At 52.6% G+C, this 14,709-nt stretch overlaps 2 protein-coding genes across 2 annotated transcripts in view; both read right to left on the reverse strand.

Moving 5' to 3' along the window:
• Positions 1–3,741: 3,741 nt before the first annotated feature.
• On the reverse strand, positions 3,742–6,915 carry TMEM265 (transmembrane protein 265). Its single transcript, XM_056864223.1, has 3 exons — positions 6,903–6,915; positions 5,321–5,526; positions 3,742–3,900 (listed from the first exon to the last, which is right to left on the reverse strand). The coding sequence occupies exons 1-3, from the start codon at positions 6,913–6,915 to the stop codon at positions 3,742–3,744; spliced, it is 378 nt and encodes a 125-aa protein (XP_056720201.1).
• A 3,307-nt stretch (positions 6,916–10,222) lies between these two features.
• The window catches only part of SRCAP (Snf2 related CREBBP activator protein), a 41,322-nt gene continuing 36,835 nt past the window's right edge, over positions 10,223–14,709 (reverse strand). Inside the window, exons 33-34 of the mRNA XM_056863004.1 lie at positions 14,626–14,709; positions 10,223–13,900 (exon numbers count right to left, since the gene is read on the reverse strand). Of these exons, the coding sequence (XP_056718982.1) occupies positions 10,223–13,900; positions 14,626–14,709 (3,762 nt within the window). The remainder of the gene's footprint in view (positions 13,901–14,625) is intronic.

The following is a 14,709-nucleotide window of genomic DNA, read 5'->3' on the forward strand; positions in this document are numbered from 1 at the left end:
AAGGTTGTTGTAGCGATTTAAGAGCCTGCACGTGTCGCCCCCTGAACACTTCCGGAAAGGAGTATATTCACAGTGAGGGGCCCACGCAAGCATCCACGAAAGACAAACCCCCTCTAGCCTGGACATCTTCCCTTCCCAGACCCGTGGGGATGGTCCATGACTGCTTAATGCAGAGGGACCGGCACTCTGCACATGCTCAGAGAGGCTGTCTCCTCCGACCGCAGGGCCGTGGCCTAGCGCTTGCAACAGGTTCCCGGGTTCAAAGCCCACCTCACTCGTTTGGAAGCTCTGTTCCCCCCACACCCTCGACCCACGAACCCCCACCCCAATACACACATGCGCATTCACTCCCCAAGATCCTCACCAGGCGGCGCCTTACCTGGGACTGAGTGAATGACCCCGCAGCTACCGGCGACTCCCCGGCTCCGCCTTCTCCCTCTCCGATTGGTTCGCGGCGTTCCGCACGAAGGCGTGAAGGACGGGACCGGAGACCAATCAGCTAAAGAAAAACAAGGGGCGGGTCAAAAGTGGCGAAAGCAGCGTCCTATGACAAGAGAGCTGGGAAGGAGGCGGGGGAGAGGGCTGGACGTTTGGCTGTGGGAGCCAGTCAAAACAGGAGGTGAACCAATGAGAGGAGGAAGCGGCCGTTTCCTATACGCTGCCAGGGAGGGGAGCGGGTGGGAGGAAGACGGCAGAGCCAATAGCAAAGCCGCGAGGGGGGGGCCGGCGCTTCTTATTGACACAGTAGGCAGCCAATGGACTTTTAGATTTGAGGAGGCGGGCCGCGAGGCTGTGCTCGGGAGAAGGCGGCAGCCAATCAGAAGAGCAAAGGGGCGGATGTTGAAGAGAAGGGGTTATTCGGGGTTTCAGCACCGGTGAAAGGAAAGGTTAGAGTGAGGTCGCTGCGGCTTCCGCATTCCGGCTCTTCCTGGTCACATGACCGCATAGGGCCCGCCTCCATAGGCATGTGACCCAACTCCCATTCTGGTCTCTGGGCTTCAACCCCCACCCGCCCTATTATTGCATCGGGCTCCATCCAGTGGGCAAGGAGGGGGACACACCCTAGAGCAAGTGCAGGTAGAGCCTGTGAGCACACGCGAGGGACCCTCACCCACTATTTCCTCTGTCTCTTCCATGGGTGGGGTTGCCAACTTCCAGGTACTGGGGGGAAAATTAGACACCACTGTACAAATACCAAGAGATTTGGAAATCAGTACAGGAGCGAAACACTACTTAAACAAAGTGCAAAATAATTTATAAATAGCTACGTGCATATACATACAATATGAGACAATATATACAATAGGACCTACAAAAGTCATTCATAAACATTCATATTTTCAATTGACCTACAAAAAGTCATTCATAAACATTCATATTTTCAATTGACCTACAAAAAGTCATTCATAAACATTCATATTTTCAATTGACCTACAAAAAGTCATTCATAAACATTCATATTTTCAATTGAAAATATGAATGTTTATGAATGACTTTTTGTAGGTCCTATTGTATATATTGTCTCATATTGTATGTATATGCACGTAGCTATTTATAAATTATTTTGCACTTTAAGTAGTGTTTCGCTCCTGAACTGATTTCCAAACCTCCAGGGAGATCTCATGCTATTACAACTGATCTTCAGCCAATAGAGATCTGTTCACCTGGAGAAAAGGGCCGCTTTGGCAATTGGATTCGATGGCATTGAAGTCCCTCCCCAAACCCCGCCCTCCTCAGGCTCCGACCCACAAACCTCCCACCAGTGGTGAAGAGGGACCTGACAACCCTATCCATGACAGCCCCCTATGGCTTCCCCCATTGCCCTTCTTCCTTCTGCCCTTTCCATCCACCAGCCAACACTACCTGTACTTGCATCCGTCTTCAGCTTTCCCCTTCCTCCCTCTGGCAGCCTTTCCTTCAGACTAATTTGTGTGGTTCTAGTTGCAGTGGGGAAAACGCGCTTACCCCTGTATCCTAGGGTTGTCAACCTCCAGGTGGTGGCTGGAAATCTCCTGCTATTACAACTGAGATCAGTTCCCCTGGAGAAAATGGACACTTTGGCAACTGGACTCCATGGCGTTGAAGTCCCTCCCCTCCTCAAACCCTGCTCAGGCTCCACCTCCAAAATCTCCAGGCAATTCCCAACCCGGAGCTGGCAACCCTACTGTATCCCCTTCCCCTCATATCCTCACCTGCTTCCTTCTCTCCTTCCCACCAAATTTTTATCTGTCCTTAGTTTTGCCAACCTCCAAGTGGTGGCTGGAGATCTCCTGCTATTACAAGTGATCTCCAGGTGACAAGATGTATATGTACACAGTCCTATCAGGAGTCACTGCTTTAAGGTGTTGGGTGGACCCCGGCCAGCCGATCTTTCCCTTCCACTGACTCTCAGCTGCTGTCAAGGTGCCCCCATAAAAATAAATCAGACCTCAGCAGACCCATTTTTGAGGGTGTTCCCCTCTCCTTTTGATTACATTAGAAAGTCTCTTCCCCCCCCTTTGCATTGCTGGCCCCCAAATCTGTAGAGACTCCTGCCTTGGCTGTGGGTGGCCAGTTATAACTGCTTGACCCTTGGAAGCAAAGTAATCATTTTAAAAATGACGATATTTTCATCTCATAACTTGTAGCTACTCCAAAAATTTTCAAAATAATATTGACAGCAAAGGTTCAAATAAATTGCAAAACATATATTACAGTATACAAATAACAAGCAAACGCAAAAAGCAAGAGTGTTGATAATATAACAGAACCACAACAGAGATAGGTCTGCCGGCTAGTATCCCGTTTCGATATCCTCCTTCGGACTGTAAGCTTTGCACATTTTCCCCCTCTGTCTTCTATCAGAGGTTTCTCCCCCTTTTTTGATATTTTTATCCTACCATTCCTCTGAGCTCAGGACAACAGGTGTAGATGAGCCTCTGATGTCAGGCTGAGAAGGTAGGACTGGCCCAGGGGTCACTTCAGGGCGGATCGGCGTGTGAACCTGCCAAAAATCCAGCACTGCAACAATTACGCCACACGGCGACTTCTTTTATCAGCATAAAGCATGGGCTGCCGTCACTTGTTTCGCAGCTACCTGTCCTGCACAGGCACCTAAAGCAAGCCAAGCTAGTCAGGTGCTCATAATGTATTTAATTTGAGAATGTGCAAAGGAATCACTTATCTCGTAATGCGTTTGGGCATACTGAGATACCGGCTTGGAGCAGCCGCACCCTGAGTGGGCCGCTTCGGTCTGAATTGAGCAGCTGACCAGTTTCCCTGGCGTATCCGACAAGAAGGTAACTTTCCCTTTGGACCGGAACACTCAAAACCCTTTTCGGGCTGGCTTCTACGCTCCAGTCATGTACGAGCATCAGATGCGCATGGCACATCCGTGCCACAGGCGTAACTCCAGTGTGCCAAGTCCTCTGGCTGGAACCAAACAAGATTTATAACATGCTTTCTAGCACTACGTCCGTGCTTGATCTCCTATAAACGGAATCCCGGCGCTTTGTCAACAGCCCCACCTTCTCAACCGTAAATGAATTGGTTTTTTTTTTTTCTGACACAGCGTAGCCCAGGAAGATGCCAGCGGAGTAAGTCGCTCCGTTTCCGATCTTCTCCGATCTCCTCAAAGCCAGGACAGCTAGCAGGGCACCTTGCTAGGGGACAAGCAGTTAATTGCTTGATGCCAGCTCAGGATAAATCCAGCCCGGATAGCCAGGCAGAAGGCCTTATCCTGGCCCATGTTCATGAAGGGCATCATTCGGCTTGAGAGAAGATATAGGAAATGAGGATGGTTAACAGGGGCACCATGACGAGGAGAGAGACCCAAACACCGATACTTAGCATAGACATACACCGGGACTTCTGAGCCCAGTAGGCTGAGTCATGGGAATTTGCTTTTTGCTTCTCCCTAGCCTGAAGGAGAGAAAACAGGGGTCAGTTAGAAAATTTAATCACTGAGTCAGGTCGCCTGTTGTCACTAGTTTTAAGGAATGGCCATTGTATTCAAAGTTGGCTCCTGCTGGCCGAACTATTCTTATATCCAGTAACCTGCTAAGGTGCTTGGGCCTTAAGTGACAAAATCTGCTTAGGATTGTACTGCTAGTGTGTGTTTTGTATACACTTTACTGCTGCATGACCCTAAGCTCAGCATTAAGACTCAGATCTGGTTAAGTTTTATCAATTAGCAATCTTCCACTGATAAAAAAAACCCTGCCAGCACATTATTGTGTGACTAGATAGAAAATGTTATGTAGAAACTTTGAAAGTCATTATGAAAAAAAATGTATTAAGCTGGCGGGACAAGGAAAATTCTTGTTTTAGTAAATCCTGAATGTCCTCTTTCTCCTCCACCCACCAGAAGGTGCCAACAACACACCTGGGCATGCATGGAATTTCCATGGAAGACAACGCCCATCCACTTGGTGGGGAGGGCAGTGCTAAATACATTTGCCCGATTTCAATTTCAGGAGGGCAGACTGCGATTCTAACGGTTCCAAAGCTGCCTTATATAGTTTGGCCAGGCAGCCATGTAGCAAAATGTGGTCTTCTCTGGGTGTCGGCAGTCTCCAGGGTCTTAGTCAGCACAAAGAGGCATTTCCCCCAACACCTCCTACCTGTCCTGTTAGCTAGAGACCAAGTCCTATGAGGAAAGGCTGAAGGAGCTGGGCATGTTTAGGCTGAAGAGAAGAATAAGAGATGATATGATAACCATCTTCAAGTACTTGAAGGGCTGTTGTATAGAGGAGGGTGCCGAGTTGTTTTCTGTTGCCCCAGGTTGGACCAGAACCAGCGGGTTGAAATTAAATCAAAAGAGTTTCCGTCTAGAAATTAGGAAGAACTGTTAGAGCGGTTCCTCGGTGGAACAGGCTACCTCGGGAGGTGGTAAGCGCTCCTTCCCTGGAGGTTTTTAAGCAGAGGCTAGATGGCCATCTATCAGCAATGCTGAGTCTATGACCTTAGGCAGATCATGAGAGGGAGGACAGCTTGACCATCTTCTGGGCATGGAGTAGGGGTCACTGCGGGTGAGGGGGGAAGGTAGTTGTGAATTTCCTGCATTGTGCAGGGGGTTGGACTAGATGACCCTGGTGGTTCCAACGCTATGATTCTATGACACCAGGATGTGAACCTGGTACATTTCCTAAAAATCATGGGCTCAGTCACTCCCCTATCTCTGTGGGATGGCATGTTCTCCCTTTCCTGCTCAACTGCACTGGCAAATACATTTTGATAAAGACAAGCGTCCAGAGTCCCTTCTGGCCCAAAGGCTGCCCTGAATTTCCCTTCTCACTGGGAGCACAAAGTTATCACACCCGCCCACACCCACACTGCTCACCTTGACTGCATAGATCAGGGCTAGGACTCCAATGCAGGAACAACCGCAGATGATGCTAGCTATAGCCAGCTTGCGTAGTTTGTGCGTGCGCAAAAGAAAGGCCTTGTCAGGGTCACAAGTCTCTGCGGTCCCCAAGTTGATCATCACAGCAGTCTCACCCCCTTCCCTAGGAAGGGTCCCGTTGCTGAGCTCCATCTCTTCGGCTGCTGGAGAGTGGTTAAAAAAAAGGATGCCTTTGTCGCTCGGCCCTTAATGTGGAGTGGGCGTCCGAGTCCACGTTAACGATTCTAAATTCAATACCAGAAGGCTATTGAAGCCAATCCAGTCTTTGACGTGGGTGTCCTGGATTCAAATCTCACAAGTCACTTTCTCCATGCCCATTTCCTGCTCGTAATGTGAGCATGCTGGTGCCATTCTTCACCAGACTGCCATGATAAACATCTGCAGAGCCGTTTGCAAAATTAAAAGCGTCATATAAATGGTATGGTACTAGGTCTTCTTCATTTGAATCTTAAGATCTTCTGGATGCCTGGTTAGGTCTTCCCAACTCTACAGACTCTGAAATTCAGCTCTGCTTTTGGACTGAGAAGGAACGAGGAATCTGGGAACAGAGCCACAACCCGGGAGCAGCTTACCTCTCCGCTGTGCCTCAGACCTGTTTAGTCTGCTCACCTCTCAGGCTGCTGAATGCTCACAGCGCTCTCGGCTTCCTAGTGCCTTTTTTGGGTTGGGTCCCAGACTCTCGGTGGATGAGGTCACTGCTACCTGGAACCAACCCAGGTATGTGGGTTGCTCTTGGCAGTCAGCGTTAGATCACACTCTTTCATCCTACAGCCTAAATTCTAGCACTTCTGCGTTACGGAGCAGGGAGTTTCACGAGGAGGGACTTTCAAAGGAGCAGGAAAGCAGAGAGGTCAAGACTTGGGTACATATGGACATATGAAGCTGCTTTACACTGACCCCTGGTCCATCAGTCAGTATTGTCTACTCTGACCGGCAGCAGCTCTCCAGGGTCTCAGGCAGAGAGAGGTCTTTCACATCACCTCCTTGCCTAGTCCCTTTAACGAGATAACTGGGGATTGAACCTGGGACCTTCTGCATGCCAAGCAGAGGCTCTACCACTGAGCCACAGTACCCCTCCTGGGTACTTCTTTCTTCAGTTGCTAAAAGGAATGGGGCTTTCCTTTTAAAAAGCAAGGTGAAAGCATTACACAAAGCAGGACCCCTGGGTAGTTCCTCCCTCCCCTTCCAGCTCCTGGAAACAGCAGTGTCCAGTGGGTCAGGATGGAAGGGGGCGAGGGTCAGACCTGTCGGTCCTTTAGCACTAGCTTTAGACTTCTGGCTTAAATGGAATATGACAAATGCTGACCTCCATAAAAGAGGGAACGTACTCAGGAGAGGAGCAGTTGTTTTCTTTCCTACCCACCCATATTTGAAGTTTACGTCCAGCTGTGCTCTTTATACAAGCTGGCCAGGGCTCAAGAGCTCCTAAGACACTTGCTGCTGCTTGTCAAACTCCTAAAAGGCACGTGGTGAGGCCAGCCACATAGCCAAAAGAGCTCTTTGCACATCATATTCTTACCATGACACTCCATACTCCAGTAAGAGGTTCAGAAATTGAAGCTTTACTTCTAAGCAAGCCTGCTTGGAATCACAGGCAAAAAACCACAAAAGGTTGGGGTTCTTTATCAGTTAGGGGTTTGCATAGTAGCTAACGCTCCTTTCCAACCTTACCTAGGTTAGAAATCGAGGACCCGGAGCCCCAAAGGCAGCGAGGACTGCTGAAATGTAGGCAGAAAGACAAAGTGCCAATTGGGAGAGGCCTTTTCCCACAGCAGGATCTGTCAAGCAATCCCATTTCAACAACAGCCCTACCTCCTGGAGTGGGAGGGGAAAAAACACACCTTCAAAACACTCTCCTCCCATTGATGGAGAATACCCCCAGCAAGCTGGGTACACAAGAGGATTGTGAGCTAAAAATGGGGTGGATTTTGGTTGTGGAAAATGCAGTTGCAGCTGACTTATGACGACCCTGTAAGGCGGGTTTAGGGTAGGCAGCATCAATGAAAGTTACCAACAGGAAATAAAAAGCCGCCTTTATCCAAGACCAGGCCCGGCCAAATCCAAATAAGGACACACCCCAGCAGCTACGCCAGTGAATTTTTCATACACGGCTCCCGCTGTCAGGCAATGCCAAGGGCAGCTGGGGAACTGGTTTGCTCACATTCCTGCACCCAACCTGTAAAACCAAGATGACTCCATCTATTAACACTTGACAGCCCTTTTAGCGAGCCTCTCAAGGTAATTTTGGATGCACTTCATGAAAGGCGTCTCTCTGATCCAGAAACTGTCCACCAAGATCCCACAGGTAGAAACCATTTCATGTGTCTCTTTCTCAGTGCTTTCAAGTAGTTAAAAGGCCCAACAAAGCCTCTTCCCTTGGTATTTTAGCACCTTAAAGGCTAACAAAATTTCTGGCAGGGTATGAGCTTTTGTGAGCCACAGCTCACTTCTTCAGAAAGCTCATACCCTGCCAGAAATTTTGTTAGTCTTTAAGGTGCTACTGGACTCCAGCTCTTTTCTACTGCTAGTGACAGACTAACACGGCTACCCACCCTTGGTATTTTGTTCCCCGTATTTTCAGAGAGCTGAGGTTGGGCTATATGTTTTAGGAGCAGACAGGGTTTCACATGTCCTTTCCTTGGCCTAGAACAAGAAGAACAACTGCCTTGCTACTCAATGCCATCTCTTACCAGACGTTTTGCAGTCTTTCAAGGAGGCAAAAGGAGCCCAGCAAAAGGAGTGGAGCAACCAACTTTTTCACCAGATTAAGAGTCCGCTGCACATGTGGAGGAGTGGGGAGTCAAACCCGGTCCTCCAGATTAGAGTCCACCGCTCCAAACCACCGCTCTTAAGCACTACACCACGCTGGCTCTCAGGAAGGAAGGATCCTTGTTCTGCAAACCGGCCGTGATGGAGGTGATGTTCAAAGAAGTTTTGCAAAGCCTTTCAAGGAGGCCAAAGGAGGCCAGCATGGCAGGCTCTTAGCAGAGCCTTAGCAAAACCCTCCCCTCCTCAGATCGATAAACCAGCAAATAACTTGGCCCTCCCCGTTTGAGGAGGCATCTTAGCCAAGTACGGAGCAGAGCAAAGTGCAACAGACTCGCGGGCTAAATGAAGTGACAACCTGCAGAGACTCAATGGTAAAGGCCCCAGGTGAATCAGGAATGACCCCACCCCAACTCCTGCCACCCAATCCGTTTATATGTCCTTCAGCATGCGAGGGAAAGAAGAGTTGGTTTTTCTATGCCGACTTTCTCCACCACTTAAGGATCAAGACAGCTAACAATCACCTTCCCCTCCTCACAACAGACACCCTGTGAGGTAGGTGGGGTTGAGAGAGCTCTAAGAGAGCTGTGACTAGCAAAACGTCACCCAGCTGGCTTCGCATGTAGGAGTGGGGAATCAAACCTGGTTCTCCAGATTAGAGTCCATCGCTCCAAACCACCGCTCTTAAGCACTACACCACTCTGGCTCTCAGGCCTGCGGGGAAGGATCCTTGTTCTGCAGGCCAGCCATGACAAGAGGTTATGTTCAAAGAAGACTGAAGCAAGGGGAAAGGGGACGAGGTAGCCCCACCTGCAAAAAAAAGACACTACAGGCCCATTTGGTGTGCTGTTGGTTTTTCTTTTTTTTTTTTTAACACTTTATTCATAGCATTATTCTGAAGAAAGATTACATCGGTCTTCTGTACAAGTTCTGAACATGCTTCAGTAGGAAAGTCAGCTCCATGGGAACACCTCCCCCTCCACCCCAACGGCACCCCCTCCCCAAAACCAGAGAACCACCTGCCACCCCCGTCATCCCACTGCAGTGGGGGAGGGGAGGGAACGTCTGTGCTCCCCTATACAAAATAACCTTTGCATAGATTATGTTCAAAAGAACCTATTTTACAATGAGAGCTGTACACAGAGGAAGGGGGAGAGAGGAAGGGGAGGAGAGGGATCTGAGCAAACCGAGATACCCACAGAGTCCTTGGAGAAGTGAGACTGCAATTTACATCATTAAAAATAAGACAGTTTTCTCCTGGTGCGTGTGAGCGCATGTGTGTGACAGCACAAGCAGTGGGGGCACCGCAGCCTCACACCTCATTTTGGAGACCACCGCTCACCCACCGCCTTGTGCCTGGGGAGGGCTCCGAGCTGAGAATAAGCGGGGGGGGGGACGACAATCCGGGGGGTGGGGAGAGAGAGCCAGCATTTGGTCACTGTCGTTTAAAAACCAACCCAAAGCCATTAAAAAGTAAGAGCTAGCTGTGTTATAAATCAGGAGGCGTCCCCTGTGTTACTTTTGGGGCCGAGAGGGAAATGGGGGGGAGAGAGACAGAAGAGGGCAAACACACAATCCCCAAAGGTGGCAGGGGATGCGGGCGCCTAGAAAGCCCAGAGTGGTACTGAATTGTTGGGGCATTCAGGGATGGTGGGAGCCCTGTAGTGTAACTCTTGGAGCTGCTCCCCCCCCCCCCAAAGAAAAGCAGGAAAGTAGCAGAATTCATTGAGAAAGTGCTGGCTGTGCCACCTCCCATGGTGACAGAACAGCTGAGCTACATACCCCAGTAGCCAGAGACTTCAGCAGGCGTGTCCCTTGCCCCACTCCGGGGGGCGACTGGGGACGAAGTGTGCTCGCCGTCCTCCGTTCAAGTAGTATTCTAACAAGTCTGGAATGCAGGGGGGCTGCATGGGCAGACTTGAGCCCCACCTGCTGCCCCAGTGTGAAGGGGAGGAATAAGAGCGAGGGGAGGGCGGAGGCTAAATCTGCTTCGGAGATGGGCAGGGGGAGGAACGGCCACCGAGCCGCCCCCCCCCCCGCAGAGAAGTTACGTCACAACTTCTTGTGTCGCGGTCACGTCTTGGGCTTGCGGCCTCTGTTGCTGAGCGAAGAGGTAAGTGGCGCAGCTAGGGAGGTGGCCGCGGAGGGCGCTGCAGACATTGCCCCTGCCGAGGTGGAAGCCGGGCCCGCTTTCCGCGTGGGGACGGGGGAGGAGGCCGAGCGGCTGCTCTCGGCAGGCTTAGCCCCGCTGCGAAGGACGCGGCTGGCCAGACCCCCGCGGTGCCGCTGGCCCCTCCCTCTGCCGCGCGCCCCTGCGGACTGACGGCACTGGCGCTTGGGCTGCTGGGCAGACTTGTTCCCGCTCGACTCCGAGGAGGACCGCAGGGAGGACTCCGACTCCCCGCCCTCCGGCTCGGAAACAGCCTGGGGGACGGGAGACCTGCTGCTGTTGCTCAGCCGGCTGCCCCCCAAGGAGCAGCGCCGCTTCCGCCGCTGGGTCTCCCACTCCAGGGGCGGAACGAGACTGCCAGGCCGGAGACGCGTGGAACGGGAGGGGGCGTCACTCGAAGGTTGTTCCCCAGTGCTGCTCTCGGCTGACGACGGACCCTCAGCGCCAACGTGCTTGGGGGAAGGCTGAACTAAACCCTCACTGCTCAACTCGGGCTTTTCCTCTCGCTTGAGCAGAGCGAGTCTGGTCAGCGGCCGGGCGTCCTCGCCCTCCGAAGAGCTCTGGTTGACGCTTGGCAACGCCGGGCCCAGTTCGTCCTTCCTCCTCCGCCTCCGCCGCTTGCGAACCGGAGGTGCTGGGGCCTGGTTCTCCACGGAGGTCTCTTGGTCGGAGGTCGAGGGCGGAGGCTGCGCCACCTCCACGCAAGCAGAGGGCGAGTTCTTCGGGGGCCGACCCCTCTTCCGCTTGGGGGGCGTTTCTGCTGACGGGGGAGTCGGGGTGGTCTGGGGGAATGGGCGCGGTGGAGAAGGCAGCCCTTGCTCCTCCAGGAAAGGCTGTGCTGCAGGTGGACTCGCAAGTGTTTCACATGCTTCTGTAGGTGACTTGGGAAGAGGTTTTGGAGGCCTGGTCACAAAATCTTGTGCCGTAGGAACAGATTTTGATGTGGGTTTGGGATGTGTGGTCATACGGTTCCGTCCTTTAGGGGACGTTTTTGAGATGGAAGTTGATCTAGACGTTGCCTCTGTCAGTGGGGCAGGACCAACGGGTGTGTTCAGCTGCTCTGGCCCCTTAGCGGACAGCTCTGTGATCAGAGGGTTTGTAAGTGAGGCTGGCAGCGTATCAGAAGCAGAAGATTTGGGAGGTATGATGGGGGGTTCCCGTACTTTTGGGGGTCTGCCACGCCTGCGCTTTTCTACAGGAATGTCATTCTTGCTACTCTGAACCTTACTCTTGAGAGACTCTCTCTTGGCAGAGATGGTCTTGGGCGCCTTTTTCTCCGGTGCCTTGTTTGGGGGTTGGAGCTCTGGCACCTTCTCCGGTGCTTTGCTTTGGGGGTTGGTTTCCAGGGCTGGCTCAAGGCAGGGCCGTGTCAACCCTGAACTCTGCTGCTCAGTTGTCTTGTTCTTGGGGGGACGCCCTCGTTTGCGTTTGACGGGCTCAGCAGAAGCGTTAACCAGCAGCTCTTCTCTCGGACAGCCATCTTTCTCCTTGGCTGCTGCCCGGCTCTCCAGCTCAATTCTCCGACGGGCCGGCAAGTCACGGAGCAGCGGCAGCTCTTTGCTAGAGGGGGAGGTCTCCGGCTCTGACACACTCTGGGCTGAGCTGTTACTGGGACTCAGTACAGTGCTGCTGCTGGCAGCATTCAGCCTGCGTGCACGGTTACGCCGCCGCCGCCGAATCAGCTCTTTCTCCTCCACCACGGTAACCAAACGCCCTGGCAACTTACGCAAGACTTTGGCGGCAGGACCATCTTTGCCCTGAGAGCTCTGCAAGATGAGGACATCCGCACTGGTTCGACGACGGGGAACTCTAGCTGGCGAAGGGTTCTCGTCCGAAGACGGAGCTCCCGGGGAGATCACAGCAGCAGCAGTTAACGGACCCTCCTGTACAGATTCAGCCTCCGGGCAGCTGGCTGGAACATCGTCTTTGTTGTTCTGCAGCTCATCTTCAGGCAGCAGCTTCCCTACCACCCCTGGCCCCTGCTTGAGTGGTCCCTTGAGGCAGCTGGTTTCACTGCCAGCTGGCTCTGGTGCTGGCAGCGCAGTCTCCGGAGGTGATGTTTTCGGCTTCAGCTCATTCGGGAAGTTTGGAAGGGGACAAGGCAAGCCGCCCGTTCTGGGAGGCTGCTCCAAACCGTTTTGTTCTTTAACACGAGATGGAATTTCCAGCTGAGGGAGACAACCAGCAGCTGCCACAGAGCGGTCTGGGGAAGTCCGTGCAGGCCCCCCGACATTGGTGGCTTCGCTAAGGGACTCCAGCATTACTGCGCCTGGGTTTTCCGGAGGGGCGGCCTCTGAGCTTTGACGGGTGGCTTCCTCGGACACTGTCCTGCCAACGCTGTCCAAAGGCGCTCTGTCGTGAGCTCCCGGCGTGGGTACACCATCCACAGAGTTCAGCGAATCTCGTTGCTCTGCAGCGCTGCTCTTATCAGCCTTTTCCTCTGGCTTGGACAAGCATTCCTCCTGAACCCCCACAGCGAGGACTCCTGCATGGGTATCCTCTAGTTTGCTCTCATATGGTAGTTCCACAGTGGCAACTGGAGTGAACGGGCCTGGCGTCTTCTCGGAAACCTTCAGAACGGCCTTCTCTGTGTCAGATGGTGTCTGTATATTCAACGGCTTCTCATCAGCTACTGAACCGTCTTGCGCCAGACATGCTGGTACCTCAACACTTGGAACCTCCTCGGAGATTTGCAATCCAGGGGATGAGGGACGGCAACGGGCCACTTCTCCTTCTTTCTGTTCTCTTAAATCTACTTTTAATTTGATGGCCTCTCGGTCAAGTCCTTGTGGATGGAGCTGGGGGATCTGGGACTCAGATGTTGGGGCCTCCGGCCTAGCGGGGCTGCTCTGGAGTTTATCCAGCCCAAGGGGTTTCTCCAGTTTCTGCTGGCCTGGCCTCAGAACTTTATCCACGCTGGCGTCTGTTCTCTGCAAGGCACCTCGGGGAAGCCTGTCACCCACAGGCTGAGTGCCTCTTGGTATCCTATCACCAGCAGCGCCTAGATCTGGTTTTGGGGGAGTAACTCGTAACTTCTCCCCAGTAGGTGGGATGTCTGTCCGGTGGGGATTAGTTCTCAAAATCCTATCGCAGGAAGCTAATGCCTCAGTCCTGTGCAGGGCCATTTTCTGCAGCCTCTCTCCCCCGGCTGGGGGCTTAGCCCACAGCTCCTCTCGGCGAGCCACAGTCCTCCGAGAGTGCGGGACGGAATGTGCTGCCGTTTCGTCCCGCACCAGCTCCCTCCGTATGGCGGCACTTCGCGTGTGCTGGGCCACCTGAGGCAGACCGTCGTCCTCCTCTTCGGCCGTCGCCCTGGAATGCCGGAGGTGGGGCAGCCTCGCTTGGGGGGACTCTGCATCTCCACCGTCCCCGTCGCGCAGCATCTGGCGTGTGCTGCGCAGCCTTTCGCTCATGCGGGTGCCTGTCCTTTCGGAGGCTGTGCGGCTGGAGCCCTTGCCCTTCTTGCTCTTCTTACTGGAGCCTTCCTCGGTCAGCAAGCTCTCATCTTCATCTTCTGGCAGCTTGAAGACAACCTCATCTTTAGCCTGGTCGATGTCTTTGCGGGCAGCTTCCACCTGTTCCTAAGGACGACAGATAGAGAGGGGGGGGGGTTGAGTGGGCAGCCAGAAGAGAGCTTACTGTTGATGTGACACATGGAGCCAGCTAGGCAAGAGGATTTGGTATGATTTGTCCTGGGATATCCCAAACAACAAGGTTCTGAGGTTCAAGTTGCTCAAGCAGTGAGCCTCACTACTAATAAACTAATAGAAAAGCGATTCCACCTAAACATTAGGAAGAACGTTCTGACGGTGAGGGCTGTTCGATGGAATGCACTGCCTCGGAGGGTGGTGGAGTCCCTGCCTTTGGAGGTGTTTAAGCAGAGGCTGGATGGCCATCTGTTGGGAGTGCTTTGATTGTGGGATCCTGCATGGCGGGGCGAGGGTTGGGGTCACTGGGGATGTGGGGGGGAGGTAGTTAATTTCCTGCGTTGTGCAGGGGGTTGGACTAGATGACCCTGGTGGTCCCTTCCAACTCTATGATTCTATGATGTTTCCTTTCCTTCCAACCAAAAGGAGCTCCCTTTCTACAATATCAGAATTCATTTTTTTATCCCCGGGTTGTCATCTCCATGAAAGGTTGTGAGTCCAGAGAAATGGGACTCACAGCAGCCTGGAAGATGGTTGCTATGTGGCTGTTCAAAAAGTCGCATCAGACTGAGAAACTGATCAACTCTGAAGGTGACACAGCCAGCCACAAGTCATGAAATCCGGTGCAGCTGCCCTTGCCTAACTAGACAGGAATTTACCTCTGCCTGCTTCAATTCCTCTCGACTGACGTCCTCTAGAGATGCCTCCAGGAAGTTCATGGCATAGCGTTCAATGGGAGTGAG

Source organism: Euleptes europaea, chromosome 18 (genome assembly GCF_029931775.1).
Source record: "Euleptes europaea isolate rEulEur1 chromosome 18, rEulEur1.hap1, whole genome shotgun sequence".
Classification (NCBI taxonomy): Eukaryota; Metazoa; Chordata; class Lepidosauria; order Squamata; family Sphaerodactylidae; genus Euleptes; species Euleptes europaea.

What these genes read in the sequence shown, in the direction of transcription:
- TMEM265 (XM_056864223.1), bottom strand. An exon ending in CCCTGATCTATGCAGTCAAG is followed by an intron (nt 3,901 to 5,320) that starts GTGAGCAGTGTG and finishes TCTCTCCTTCAG; the next exon opens with GCTAGGGAGAAGCAAAAAGC.